Source organism: Nanorana parkeri, unplaced genomic scaffold (genome assembly GCF_000935625.1).
Source record: "Nanorana parkeri isolate BGI_ZX_2015 unplaced genomic scaffold, ASM93562v1 scaffold957, whole genome shotgun sequence".
Taxonomy (NCBI): Eukaryota; Metazoa; Chordata; class Amphibia; order Anura; family Dicroglossidae; genus Nanorana; species Nanorana parkeri.
The window spans coordinates 299,440-314,871 of record NW_017307225.1 but is presented as its reverse complement, the minus strand read 5'-3'; the positions used below and the strand labels follow the sequence as shown (position 1 = coordinate 314,871).

The following is a 15,432-nucleotide window of genomic DNA, read 5'->3' as shown; positions in this document are numbered from 1 at the left end:
AGTCTTATGTAAAATAAATAATGGCACTCACTTTGAACTGCATCTGAATGTCTGAGCCTAGAATAAAAACAAAATGCATGTGTTAATAAATGATACCAAATATTAATACTGTAACCAGAGTCCATTATGTAAGTCTTTACACTGTAACCAAAGTCATGGCTTATGTCTTTACTATGCCCTAGTTGCAAATATTAACAATTGTTTTCATGTACAAAGCATTTAACATACTTTCAGTAAAAAAATAACTCCTCTGGTATTGTGCATGTTTTTGTTGTTAGCCTGTGGTGCACCAAGCTATAGTGAAGAAAATGTAGAGATGCACAGGGTTGAGAACAATATCTGGGCAGCATTGTGGCTTCGTGGTTAGCACCTATGCCTTGCAGCTCTAGGACCCATGTGGATGAACTTAATGACATTAAAATTATCAATACATTTTTAGCTCACCAGAAAAATAATTATCTACTTGCATGAGATGATGAGGTCCATGTTGGACCGTTCAAAAAAGAGAATCCAGGGTATCCCTGGCCTCATGAAACTGCTGGCTTCCCTCCATTTTGGGAAATTCTACCCTTCCAGCAGGTTTGTATATGTGTAATAGGGTAAATGAGAAGCTCTAAATATATTTTAGCGCTCAGTAAGCAGATGCTGCTTTGTAAACTAAAAGCAATCTTTAATTCCCCTTACAGGCTTAGAAGGGGTAGTTACAAAAACACCTTAAGTTTAAGGAAACAACATTTAAATCATAAAGAGTATCTTATTTTCATAAGTTGTATCCCACTCCTAAAAACCCTATTGATCTAGAAGTTTGTAAACTTCTTTATTGAAGACGCCCATAGGATGTACTTCTTCAATGCACTGACAAAATTTCACTCAGACCTGTGAATATGAACATCCTTGTGTCACCACTATAACTAAGCCTGCCTTCTTAAATACAACTCACCGTCTGAACAATGTAACATTATCATAGCCTGCTGGAAGCAATGTATTATGGGCCATGCAGTCTTGAGAAATCAAGCAGCAGGAAAAGAGATGCAAAGCACACTGGGAATTCAGGAAGTCATTGAAAGTGATGGGCAGACAGAAGGAAGTACTCATTACAAAAAAGGGATAACATATTAACAAACAATATTGTTGGGATCCACCCCGATGCCTGATTGATAGCTGGCTCTGCCTCTCTAGAGCACTCTAGGCCTTTTTTGGACTAGGTTACCAGCCAAGGAGGTCGCTGTTCAGTGTGAAAGCCACTCCTAAGCCAGATGGAGCCTTTCAACAGTGAGTTGTTTGTTGTTTGCCGCTGTTTCTGTACTGTCTTTTAGTAGAAATGCTTAAAGCCAGCTAGTTATTTGTATTTTGGCTGGTTCTGCTTAGAGTTAGCCTTTCATTGGCTGAAGAATGGATGTCTTTATTATTTTTTTTTTCCTTTCCAGCTATTGTCCAATATTTTTGGTAAATAATGATGTGCTGCTTGCACACATTTTTAAGTATGTGGCTTAATATATAAAATGTTTATGTTTGGTAGGATCCTACATGACAACCATCCAGAATTGGAGCTTAAAAGCCTTCGTTTTTGAGCAGATGGTCAGATGCTTGGAACTGCAGCCATTTATAGAGGTCTCCTCACATGTTTTTTACTCTACTTTCTAATCCTTTACTTTTACCTTTTGTAATTCTTCTCAATAAACTTTTAAAACTTTCACAGTGAGCAGAGCTTGTTGTTTATCTTATCAGATAATATGAATGAAACAAGATAATAAGCTATGTAGTGTCAAGAAATGCATAGATTAAACATAATTTCTAAAAGTACAAACAGTGATATGAAATAACAACCAATAAAAAAACACACTTAAAACTCCAACATTGTAAAGATATTTCTATAGATGGCTAGACATTGTTATTTTGCAGCATATTATTATTTAAATCTAGTTGTATATAACAATCAGCTTACTTAGAAGATCAGTTCACTAACAAAAAAACCCTGCTGCTGCCTTTTACGTTAATTTGTTGTGAATGACAAAACAGGGGAGCACATGTGAAAAGTATAAAACGACAGAAATTAAACTCAGCCTTTGAAAGACTGACAAATAAAATTTAAGAGCATAAACCAGTATAAACATTCATAGATGCAAACATTATATGCTCCACAGGATAAATGCCCTCAGGTTGTTTGTCAGTTTACGAAAATTCAGATGCATGTCAATGCACGATATTATATCAGGTAGAGTTATTGTCCCAAAAACAGAGAATAAGATACAGCTAATTGCCTCCAAGCACCTTAAGGGTTTAGAGTGTAGAGTTCAGAGACTATGTTTCGGCAGTCATTCTTAACAAATATCATGTGGATCCAAAAAGTGTTTTTCTTAATAAACTAACACTGTGCGCACAATATCATTTGTACTTCTACTCTCACAAATCCTTATAGATACATCAACTTTACACCACATAACAGAAATTATTTGTTGGGAATAATTAGTTTATGAAATGCTACTTCATGCTTTTTCATTTGCAATCTAGACACATGATGTGGCCAGGACTTCAAATAATATCTTTCTGGAAGTATACATTCATCAAGGATGTTCTGCACATCATACCAACTACCTGAAAAGGATTTAGAGACAAAAGGTGCCAAAGGTTACACTGGCACCGTTCACAGAACCACAAAGGAATCCTGCACTCATTCTGCAGATGTGGGGATTTTGGTGAAAACATCAAGCATACGTCACCAACATTATATGGCTTTTCAAAACCCTTTCATCAAGGTGAAATTATTCTTTCATTGCAGATGTTAACGGATAATAGAATAAAAAATGTTATATATTGCAGCTTACCTGTAACTTTTTCAGGCTAAGAACATTTTAAGCAAGCACAGAAAAGTAGGGTTTTTGTGCTCAACATAAAATGCTTTTCTCTGAATCAATTGAAGGACACAGGAAGCCTTAAACCTTTGGGTTATACTGCCACCTACAGGATTGGACACTGGGAAATAATCTGTAGGCCAGCCCAAGATAATCTACTCTTACTACAAGTGATGGGCGAACTTGCTTGGGTGCGATTTGCAGGTGCCGCCGGCGAACATGCTGAAAAGTTCTCCAGTTGCAAACTATAATAAGAACCCCATTGATGCACAAAGTGCGTGGGGAGCTGGGCAGTACCCTAAAGGAAAGGTACCAGAGAGAAAAAAAATCTGTTTGATTGGAAGCTGTGATTTTAATATTGCTTAAAGGGCAAAATTAAAAATGGAAGCTGCAATTTTAATATTGCTTAAAGGGAAACATTAAAAATTACCAATTCCTATAAATAACATGCTTAGGGGAAGCTGTGAACCTGCCTATGAAGAGGCATATCTACAAACTACTACAGCAAAACTGACATTTACAAAGAAAAACATGCAGTTCCAATTGCTGGCAAATGACAGCTCCAGGATGCTTAATTTCTGTTTGTAAACATAGTATTGTGGATTCCCTTTATCTATAGTAGATTCTTATCCTAGATGAGGGTCTGCTATAGATAGACCCAAAAAAAATGACATAGGGTTCCCCCAAATTCCATACCAAACCCATTAAGCGGAATAAGGGGGAACCCAAATGCGCCCCCCCCATCACGTAAATGAGTAAGGGGTACATGGTACCTCTACTCATTCACGAAAAAAATGTCAAGTGTAAATAAACACACACTTTTTGACAAGTCCTTTATTAAAAATAACACATTCATTGTCAATCACACTGTCCAGTGATGCAGATACTCGTTTATAATGGTTAACTATGCCTTTTTGCTTTGGTATATGTCCTTCAAGGTACATGAGTTAGCTCCTGGTGCTCAGACAAATTAGCCCACTCGCTAAGTGAGTCTTCAGATCCCAGTGGCTCTGGACCTGCATTCTGCAGCTAGCTTTTGCTAAAATGGAGTCTAAAATGCGCCCCACCTTGGAACCCAGTTTCTGAAGGTCACTTCTAGGCTATGCCCACAATGTCCACTCCAGCGTAGTTCAGACGCGGTACAACAAAAGCAAGACTGAGGACAACAGAGAGTATAGCTACAATTAAAGAAACAAAGCTTCAGCAGCGATGTAGAAAATAGTCTTGATTGAAGTAAATAAATCAAAGAAGAAAAGAGTGCTAACAAAAAATAGGTTAGTGTTAGACGCAGCAGAGCTGAAGAAAGGCGCCCACTCTATTAGGACACTAGTATACTGGTAGTAAGAGGGGTTATCCTGAGCTTGCTTAATGTTCTTTTTTGGTTTGCCAGCATCCAATCCTCGTGAACGGGGAAGGATAACCCAAAGTGGACATGAAAGAAAAACCTTTTGATTTTCACAGAAATGCAGTGGCCATGTCACTTCCTGTGAGCTGAACTGGAAGTGCTATAGGCAGATTATTGGTGTAAACCAATAATATGCCTAGAGCCCATGTAATGGAGATGAAGAGAGAAAGACATGTTTGAAGTTCAGCCTGGGTGGCAACCATGGCTCATTCCACAGATGCAGCAGAAGAGTAAATGCAGCCACCCTGGAATAGGAAGTGTGTCGTTCACAAGATTATCAGGTGAAAATAAAGAAAAAAGAAAACATAAAAAGAAAACTAATGCAGCCACCTCGTCTAAGCCCTGGCAAGGGTCAATATATTAAATTTTTTGTTTTGGGGTCATGAGTACTGCTTGCCTTCAAAACTTTTAAACATTGATTTTAACTCATGCAGTCGAACCGAAGGGCTGCTGTACAGGCTATTCACAATAGCCCGCACAGCAGCCAAAGGCGGCCGAGCCGAAGTGACACCCGAAGCCAGGCGAACGGCTTGCCGAAGGCCGGCCTGTCACTGCTAGCTCCGCCCAATTGTTGTTTTTTCTTTTTTTAAATATGTTTATTTCTTTTTTACTTTTACTATTTGTTTACATTTTTTTTTTAAATTCAACCTTTTTTTTTTTAATAGCCGAATGCTCGGCAACACTCGGCTATTTAACCACTGCCATTCGGCCCCTATGAGAATAGGGGCGAACGGCAGCGAGTGAGCTGCCAGAGCTTCGGCTCAGACAATCCAGATGTTGGATCGGCTGAGTCGAAGTCCTTCTGCACTTCAGCTCAGCCGAACATACAGAGCATGTTCGGCTGAACAAAGTGCAGCCGAAGGCAGCCGACGTATGACTGATTTCAGCCGATGTACAGCTGAAATCAGCCGTACAAGCCAGAAATGAATAGCTGAACAGCGTTCGGCACACTTGACTTTGGCTAGGTTATTCACTCAGCTGCCTTCAGCAGCTTTGTGAATATCCCACTAGAGTCTGTTTTGTCACTTTCTCCACATAAAAAGCATAATGTTCCCTCAACAAAGCCTTTGACTTGCTATACATTTGTTACATAATCAGGAATAAAAAATTCTCTCTGTACGTTCTGAGTTGTGGGTGTCAATTGCTTAAATACAATACTAATAGAAAAAAAGAGTGTGACAAGTCCCTTTATGATATGCAGAAACAAAACCAGACATTTGGTGGTGATTATTGTACTTACAAAGGACTCCTCCTCAGTTGAGCTGTACTATTGTTTAGTCCCTAAACCAAAGACATAGCACAAATCATTATATAGAACTGGGATAAAAGCCAGCAAGTTGTTATCAAACAGATTACCTTCCACAATTGATTGGTAAAACATATGTAACAGTTATAAAATAAAATAAAAAATCTAGTGCCTTTGACACTTCACTGCTGCTCTGTATGGTGCATCAAAACGCCCAAACATATACTTTTCTCACGTTCGACCTAAACTTTTTCTGGGCTCATTCACACCAAAATAAATGTGTATACAAGACTTTTCTGACATGTTGCTTTTAAATGGCAAAGCTCAGAAACGTCTGCTTGCTTTTTCATTGTCTATGCAGTCTGAAAATGCAGGCAGTCCTATCTTTGCTAGGAACGAGGAGGGACTGATCTGAGACACTGTTATGTAAGTGATTTGATCTCCAGCTATGCAGACTATTTACATCATTGCAGTAAGACTACCTAATGAAAACTTGGGGTATTATTCTCAACATACCACCTGCTGATTGCAAGTTGTCAATATTAAAATTGCTCATATGCCATTCTTAAAGCCTAATCCAAACAATTTGTATGTTCTTAGTTTTGGATAGAGTAGGAATAGAGTTAAAATTTCTGTCAGGTTTCCATTTCTGTTTGTGACTGCACTGGAAAGTAGGGATAAGTGGAGTGATTTTGGCAAAATTACTGATTCAATTATTTTTTCCTTTATACATGGGGTGGTCTTTTTGGGGGGTTGTATCTAGGGTAATGTGATTTTTGACCCTATTTCCTATTTTTATCATTTTCTTGGAGTACATTGCAGGACAAAGGATCTTATTCTTTGACCCTGAGTTATGCAGCTGCCTTCAGGAGATTGGACACTGGCAAAGCAAAGTTGTAAGGACAGCCCTGTATAACCTCTCCCACTCCCAGCAAGCCTGCCTGTACATATTTATTGTTCAAATGTAGATTCCAGGTTAATAAGAAAAGTGTCTAAACAGCTTTGTGAATCTGACTTTCACCTGTCACGGAAAATAAGAACAAAGAACTATGTGAATTTGGTTTGTGTGGTGGAAAACACAAGAAAAAAATGTAAGTGATATGTGAATATGGTGCACAGGTAACAACAGCTGGCTTCTTAAGTAAATGTGATTGTGAATTTCCCTCAGAGTGTTTTGTTGAAATTTGTAAAATTAGTTGAATATTCCACTAAAGAGTTTTTTGTCTGATATATTCTGGAGATCAACTCTGGCTTGTCACTCCGGGTTTGATCTCCACAACCTCCACAATAACAGGATTTTTGTACTCACCATAATATCCTTTTTTTGGGAGTCCATTGAGAGACACAAAAAGTCTTTAACATTCGGGTTATATAATTGTCAAGAGGAGAATTGGACACTGGCAAAGAAAAAACTGTAGGTTGGGGTAGCCTATCCTACTAGTAGCATACCTCCGTTTTGTAGAAAAGCAGTAGCAAGAGCATGATTATAAACACAGAGGGGTGGGACCAGTGTTCTTCAATGGACTTCAAGAAAATGATTTTACAAGGAGTACAAAAATCATATTTTCTTTCTTGTCCATTGAGGAATACAAGGAGTCTTTCACCTTCAGGAAATTCAAAAGCAGCCTAACCGAGGGGTGGGCAACAGAGCAACCAATCATTAACAGGTCCAAAGTAACAACAGAAAACTGGGGATTGCCTACAGCTGATCCATCTGAAGAACCTTACATTCAAAGCTGGTATCAGATAAGGGCGAAAAGTCCACCTTGTAAAACTTAGAGAACATGTGAATGGAAAGCCGGGCAGTACACTTAGAAATCTGGGAAATAGTTGCTTGATGCCAATAAGCCCAAAAAGTGCTTGCAGACCTACTAGAGTAAGGAACGCAATACTTAAAATCATAAGCTTGAATAAAGGTCTGTCTAAGGTCCCTAGAGATAATGAAATGAGAACGAGAAGCTGGGGTCATCCAAAATGACGAAAAGGAATAGTTTCCCTGAAAGAAGCAGTGGCTGAGAGGTAAATTCACACAGCCCGAACCATATCCAGACAATGGAGGGAAATGTTCTTTCTGATGGCCTGGTCAAGGTAAAAGCAGACACTATCTTAGACTACCTTGTCCCTATACCCCAAAACCAAAAAGGGATATTTGCAAGATATAGCCACCAGTTCAGACACTCGCCTGGCAGGTGATAGCTGCAAGGAAAGTAACCCTGTAAGTGAGAGTAGAGAGACACATTTTTTTAATAGGTTCAAACGATGGCTCCTGAATCACAAAGAGAACCAGAAACGAGCCAACTGTGCATCTCCCACCAAGTATCTCCAGGTTGGTGTGCCAAATCTGTTTGGGCAAAGCCAGAGACATGAGGGCACCAGAATGCCCCCCCAACTTAACCCGTTGGAGCAGGCAAGGAAATAGTTTGAGAGAAGGAAAGGCATGGATCAGGATGTACTGATCCTATGGAGCCACAAAAGCATCCCGGACCTAGGTGTCAATCAGATTGATATGTCCAGAAACAGAACCGCTTTGGCCTATGATGAAAGCACTTTGTGTTGCAGGGGTCTGGAGTACAAATGGGCAAAGGGAACTACTTTGTAGAGTGCTGTAATATTCTCATGCACAAGGGGAAAGTTGGATGACTTTACAGAGTCCACACCTGAGAACAGAGAGTCTGAAGCTTCCCCTGGGGAAGGTACACTCCAACCTGAGACATGCCCACGATCAGACTTACATACTCCAAGTTAGTTCCAGCCATGATTTCTAAAGGTTCAGGATTCACTTGAAGAACTGTAACATTTTGACAGTCAGAGATATGTCAACTTTTCTCTCAACAGGAGGTCATCTGAGTATCCCACAATGGAGATGCCTCAAGAGCACAACAGGGCCCACCCTGGAGCTTACAACTTGGTGAACACTCAAGGTGCCAACAATAGGCCACATGGCAGGGCCATGAACTGGCAGTTCAGAGGTCCTACAGCAAATCTCAGAAAGCACTGGTGGCTGGAAAGATGGGGACATGTAAGTAAGCAGCATTGATCTCCACAAAAGCCAGAACGTACACCCTAAGAAAGGAGGCAATGACATATCTGGAGGATTCCATCAGGAATTTGCAGACCTGAATAGAGATATTCAAGGCTTTGAGGTCCAAGATGTCACCTTTGGGGCAGTGAATAGGATGGGGTAAAACCACTGGTATTGTTCTGCAACAAGGGACTGGAGCTATGCCGCCTTGGTTCAGAAGGCTGAAGAGAGAGATTGATGAAGATCTGCCAGTTTGTAAGAAGACACGAGAAATTGAAGGGAGAAAGCAAGGAGCTACTCGAATCTGCAACCCTGGGACACCACCTCCCGCACCCAAGCATCTGGAATGCAAAATGTCCAAACATCTTTACAAGTCAACAGATGTCCCTCCAACTCTGAAAAGTGGGGACGCACTTTCATGCAGAGGAAGGTTTGTCCAAAGATTTGGCAAATTTGCAATGCCAGATTTATCAGGTGGACTGGGAGCCAACCCTGGGAATCTCGACACTGAAGTTGTGGGAGTAGAGACAAAAAGTGATTTTTCTTAGCAGCCAGAGCAGACAACCCTGCATTTGGAAGATGTAAGGCTTCCAGTAAGCCACATCTGAAATTCAATGTCACAGCCATCGGCTCCAGGTATTCCACAAGCATAGAGTTAATGACAGTGGTGAATAGATCTTTTTTAGGGAATATTTTCAGACATGGTCTGGCAAAGTAAAATGAAAGCCAGAATTAGGTGTAAGATGGGACCTGAGATCAAGTACAGAGTTTTGGAAAGGACCTGCAAGGGTCTAAAAGCATGTGCACCCTCCTCTGGAGTAGTAGTCACATTGGTAAGGTAAACACAGCCAATGGTGCTCAGCGGGTGGACCCTTAAAAAAAGAAAATTCTGTGCAAAATGGATACAAGATCAGTAAGTGTGTGGGAGTGAACTGCCTATATGCCAGGACATATCTGATCTTTGTATGGAAACAGTTAGAGAAAAGTAGTTACAAAGGAAAAGTATTTGCTGCTTTAGGGGCCATATATGACCCAAGGCTGGTAACAGCACTGGTAAAGTAAAAGGCAGTTTTCTAGTTTCAAAGTGGTCAATAATAATCAAAATGGTCTCCTTTAACTTAGGAGTAATAGCAGCAGACTGCAACGCCTCAGTGGTATACTCATCTGGCAGGAATTTGAGCGACTAAGAATAAGACAGTTTTCATCAGATGGCTAAAGGGCCACTAAGACTGAAGGTAAATCAGATCTAGAATCTGAAGGAGAGGGAATAGGAGTGCACTTATGGCATAGTTAGCATATACCTTGGTAAACCGGGTCATACAATCCTGCATGACCAAATAAAAAAAAATCAGCTGAGAGGGCAGAGCACCCAGTTCAACCATATGGAGTCACAGAGGAATTGGAAAATGGGAGAGACTCTAACAGAAGAGGACAACATGACTCCAGGCTGTAGACGTCAGTACCATCAGTTGGTACCTGGACAGCTGCCGATAAGAGTGGAATCCTCCAGAAGGGATGCAGAGAAGAATCTTGATTGAAGAAAATAATAAAGAAGAGAAAAAAATGCTAGACAAAAACAATTTAGTCTGGACAACAGCAAAGCTGAAAAAAATACATCCATCCCCCTAGGGCAATAGCAAAAAACTGAGGAATGCTGGACGGAGGGTTTATCCTGGACTGGCCTACAATTTTTTTGTTTACCAGTGTCCAATCTTCCTGAAGGTGGCAGCATAACCGAAAGGTGTCCGTCAATGGGCAATAATGAAATATTATTTTAAGAAACTATTATATCATTTTCATCATTGCTTCTACACATACTTCTCGGGATTGCCTCAGGTATTCACTTGTTTGCATCAGATTTCTTTCAATTTCTTGAGTCTTCAATTGCTGCCTTACATAAGTCATGGGCTCCAAACCTGGAAAAGATAAAACCAGAATGTAAACCTAATTCCCATGGAAACTTCGGTTGGTTCACCAGCAACTAATATCGAAAACCCTAATTAATGCTAACATACTTAAACTATAAAACTGATTTACAAATCCTCCAGTATCTTACATACTTTTTTATGCTGCAATATGTTTCAAATGTAAAGAATAAAGAAGATTTCTAACTTTGAAAAATGATATTCAGCAATGTGTTAGATCCAGTTGTGACATTTTCTAAGATTTAGTTTTATTGCTAGAATTTCAGAATTATGTATTTATTTATAAACAGTAGCCTGAGCCTAGCTTGATACTGTCCATACATAGCTTTCTGTTCTTCATTAGTCTTCCTTTTAGAGCTTTTTCACACCAAGACCAGATCTGGATGCGTTTTTGGTGCGTTATTTTACCTTAAAATTGGCTTTCAGGTGCAGATTAGTGCGATCCAGTGTATTTCCATGCATTTTAATTTTTTTCCCCGCACCAGAACGGATTGTACTGGTGTGAACAGGGCCCAGAAATACCATAGGAATACATGGGGATGCATTTCAGGTGTCGACAAAAAAACTTTCTGGTCCAGATCTGGTCCGGACATGGTGTGAACAAGCCCTTAAACATCTCCCTTTATTGTTAGCAAAGCTAAATTAACACTTATTCAAGATAATGCTCAGCTTTTTAGCTCTTATACAACTGCAATACACTGCCAGAAGAAAAGAGAAATTTCAAGAGGAGGAAAAGAGAAGCTGTACTAAAATTATTTATTTACACTTGTTATAATTCCATAGGATTTCATAGTAATATTGTCATTTTAAACCCTGAAACAAAAGTTAGATGGGTTAGCTGCTTTACTAGTTTACAGAATAATTAATATGGGAAAAAAGGTACAAAGAAGAGTGAGAAAGTGAAAATGTACATGGTCTAATCAGACAAGATATGAAGGAAATCAAAGAAAGGATCTGGAAAGTGGAATACCGAGTATCCACCCTGAAACATGAGATTGCTATTTTACCTTCTCAACTGTCCACATTGACTAAAAAAAGGATTTTAATGCTCACTGTAAAATCCTTTTCAAATGAGGGACAGTTTCACATACAAAGCCAGGCTTAATTGTTTAGGCCTCTACAAGGCCCCTACAATTAAGCCCAGCCTTGTAGGTGAAATAGTTCATTGGAGAAGGTCTCAGGCAGGGACTCTCTGTTTATGTTTTCCGCATGAATTAAGTTACCAGCATTTGAATTTTTATTGGAGTGCAGCTGGTCTTTTCCTTTGGATTTATGCAGTACCAAGAACATAATGATCAACACAGATGGGTAGGACATGTCCCTCAACTCCAAAAAAAGGGTTTTATGAAAAACCTAAAATCCTATTTTTTTTCCTGCCCATACACAGGCCCAACATGAATAAGAACTGGACCCTTGAGCCCTTGACCTTCACGGGACTGCCTGCAGCTTAAGGGTGTCTTGAAGGATCGATGCACAAAACTGGCAGCGGATGAGATTGAACCCCCTACCTGGTAAGGGGAACATGATAATAAGATCAGGAGGAGAAAACATAGGAGCTAAGTCTGATGCCCAAAGACCAAGAAAAAAAGGCTACATATGCAGTGAGGAATGATTTGCCATGTGAGGGAAAACTCCGAACCATAGACCATAAGAATGATCAACCTGATCCAACCAGAAGGCTGGAACTAAAATCAAACAAGCAGGAAATACCTAAATTTTGGGTGTGCAGATGCCACAGAACATCTTACAAAGTAATTGTAACATTCCCTGCTACTTTGCCAGAGGATACCTACATTAGGAAACTAGCTTGCTCAGCATGAACAGACAGGGTATCATAGGGTTTTCATCTGATGTCCTCCACCTGCAATGTGGGATCAGAAATGCACCTAGGTGTCTAGACCCCTTCCCCATGTCCAGAAGCAACCAGTTAGTAAATACTGTCCTCCCAAAGACTGCACTTGAAGTGAACTGAGCAGACAGGACTAGAAAATAAGGTTTGGCTAAGATCCCAACTAATTTTCTTGGTACAGCAAGAGCTCAAGTTCCTCTTTTTTATGGTAGAGTCACTCCAACACAGTGATGTTGTCCAATGATATCCCTATCTGTAGACCGGTCCAGAAAATGATCCCATGATGTCAGAGGAAATACCTGTTCTGGAACTCTAGGATCTAAATCAGGAGATAAATGTTCACTGATGACAGAACCTTCCAGAAGGTGAGAAGAAAAACCTTCACCATCCCCATAAGCCTAATCCAGCAAGTCAGAAAAAAACCTGTTCCTCAGGGAGAGACAGTTTAGTTTGCTTAGAAACTTGAGCCCCAATGGCAGGGGAAAGGTCTGAGGTAGTCTAAAAAGAGACTGGATTAAAGGGGGTCCCTTTGAGAAGCTAACTCCTTCACATAATTCTTATGCAACAGCTGAGAGATGGACAACTTTCTTATCAGGTGAAGGGGACATGAGAGTGAGGAAGTTGTAGATTCCTCTACTGCAGAAGCATACTGATTTGAGATTTCTGCATGCAATGAGAAGCAGTGCTTCCCAGCAATACAAGATTTAGTCAAATCTTTGAGACCATCGGGAAGACATTGTCCACTAGGGCCCATGTCAACTGTTTTTTCCACAGGAAGTTGTCTGAATGTCCCACAAAGTGGATGAGAGCACTAGGGCCAACACTAGGGCTAGCACCCTGGAGAAAACTTAAGGTGCAGTGGCATGACTGGAGAAGTAGAGCCCCAGGAGGATTGTAGTCAGCAAGTATGCCTCCTAGCTAATGGCAAATAACAGAGGGTCCCTCTAGAAAGGGACAGAAATTATAGGTTTGGTGGATACCATGCAAACATGTTGGACTTGCATGCTCCAAAAGAGACAAATGTCTCCTTTGTGAAAGAGAACCTAGGTCAAAATGGGATACATCTCCTAAGACTAAATTGGTACAGAAGCTAGAGGGAATAGAGGTAGTTCTGCTAGACTGTGTGGTGGTACAGGAAGGTTGTAGGTGAAGAGCTGAATGCTGGTGGTGAGGATTCAGTATGTAATCCTGAAAGGGAACTCTCTGCACTCTCTCTGGCCTCCAGTGATATCCTTAACAGTAATTTAAAAGGTGTGTCGAAACAGACATCATCCCCCAAAGACCAAGCTGGTTAAGCACTCCTTGGAAGTAGTGTTGATATTCCAGCACTTAACTAGGGTGCTCTGTGCATTTGTATGGATAACACACCCGTCCAGGAGATAAGATGAGATGCTTCCAACAGGTCATCACAAGTGAAGAGTAAAGCTTCAGCCATCTGTTCCACATGCTCAGCCAGGAAAGGATTTACTTCAGCGCTTAAGAGATCCCACTGCAGTGGCAGGCTGCAGTGTGTAGGGAGACTCCATTTTGTCAAATCCGTTTTATATTATGTTTAATGAAACATATTATGAAATGTATCTCATAAGTAAGACTGTTTAGATAAGATAAGGCACACTACCAGAAGTAAATGATGACATCTAAAGTGACAGTTTTAAAGATATTACACTGTACGAATACAGCCTACATGAATTTTGTATTTAAAAAACATGAATCCTAAATATTGCTGTTTCAGGATTGGATGCATTTTTTGGATTTTATTTAACTAACTAATGATGTATAATTACAATCTTTATCTTGATGTGTGAACCTTTATAAGCTGTATGAACTAGGGTGGGGTCGGAACTGGCGTGCAAGATATTACAAAGGTCGCTTCCCCACACATGTGTGTTAAATAATCCTCTTATCTGATTTTGAGCTACTCATAGACGGTTGCTGCTTTGTTCTTAAAATGTTCCTAATCAGCAGTGGGATCTCTCCTCTACAGTTTGGAGCATCAATCTCAGATTGGTGGAAAACATTTGACATGGAAAAGCTGACAACCTCAAGAATCTAGATATTCTGGTCAATCTTTTCCATTCCCCTACAGCAATCGGATAACCATAGGGTCCCAGAGCTACCCTTAAATGTTTTTTTTCTCCAGAATAGGGCAAAGGGCAGGGCCCACCATCAAGAACTGGGTTTTAAAAATGGATTCTAACCGTTGGTTGGTAGAATTTTTGAATGTGAGCAAGCCCTCTGCTGCCTTGGTGGTTTCCTTGTTAAGGTGGGTCACTGACAGATTCACAATGTGTATAAACCACTGTTTAGCAAACTCCTTTCTATATGGGAACAAATCCAGTAAGCAGTAGTGTCCTGGACCCATCAAGGTGCTTCCCATACCCATAGAGAAATACTTTAAAGAACGGGTGTACTGGGACAGGGCGGCCCGGTCCGAACCCACTGTACATCAATAACTCGTGACTATACGCAGTTCTCAACCGAGTGAGCCGTCACAAGGTACCACTCCCAGCCTCACCCCGCATAGGGGGTTTCCCAGCTCGTAGGACAAAAATCTCAGGCCAGCAAACAGAGCAATCATCACTAGGGTTGGTTAACTCCACAGTTAACCCTTTATACACAAAATTGAAGCTGTCACCATGTGTTTTAATGGAAACATGAACCATTCTCAGCAAATGCTGTGGACATTGAAAAAACATAAACAATACCTATGATACTGCTGTCCTTTCAGACAGGAATATGGCAGGTTTCACTATACAGTAGCACTCATCACAGAGAAAAGGATACTTTAAGTTCTTAGCGTAGAGATAAGATTACCGATTTTTAAAATGTTAACAAAGAGAGATAGAAATAACAACAGTAAAAATAAAAAGGAATAAAAAGACACTACTTAACAGTCCTGGGTTTATAAGTTCTCACAGAGTCCAGTTCAATGAACAGAAGATGGAACTGAATGGCTGCTTTCTGGAGGTTCTCTTTCTTATGTTACAAGAGCCTCCTCTGAATGTTAAAACAAGAGTCTGCTCAACTGCCTTTGCAATCCCCTAGGGGTGTCACGGAGCAAGCCCATAAGGTAGGGCTGGGGAGTGTGAGCAGGATGGCTAAGCCTTAACAATGTCCTTCTCTGCTCCTCCCA

The 15,432-nt window shown here is 40.4% G+C and overlaps 1 protein-coding gene across 1 annotated transcript in view; it reads right to left on the bottom strand.

Moving 5' to 3' along the window:
- The window catches only part of TRPM6 (transient receptor potential cation channel subfamily M member 6), a 148,253-nt gene that overhangs the window by 28,762 nt on the left and 104,059 nt on the right, over nt 1-15,432 (bottom strand). Inside the window, exons 29-31 of the mRNA XM_018566528.1 lie at nt 10,344-10,441; nt 5,498-5,538; nt 32-57 (exon numbers count right to left, since the gene is read on the bottom strand). Of these exons, the coding sequence (XP_018422030.1) occupies nt 32-57; nt 5,498-5,538; nt 10,344-10,441 (165 nt within the window). The remainder of the gene's footprint in view (nt 1-31; nt 58-5,497; nt 5,539-10,343; nt 10,442-15,432) is intronic.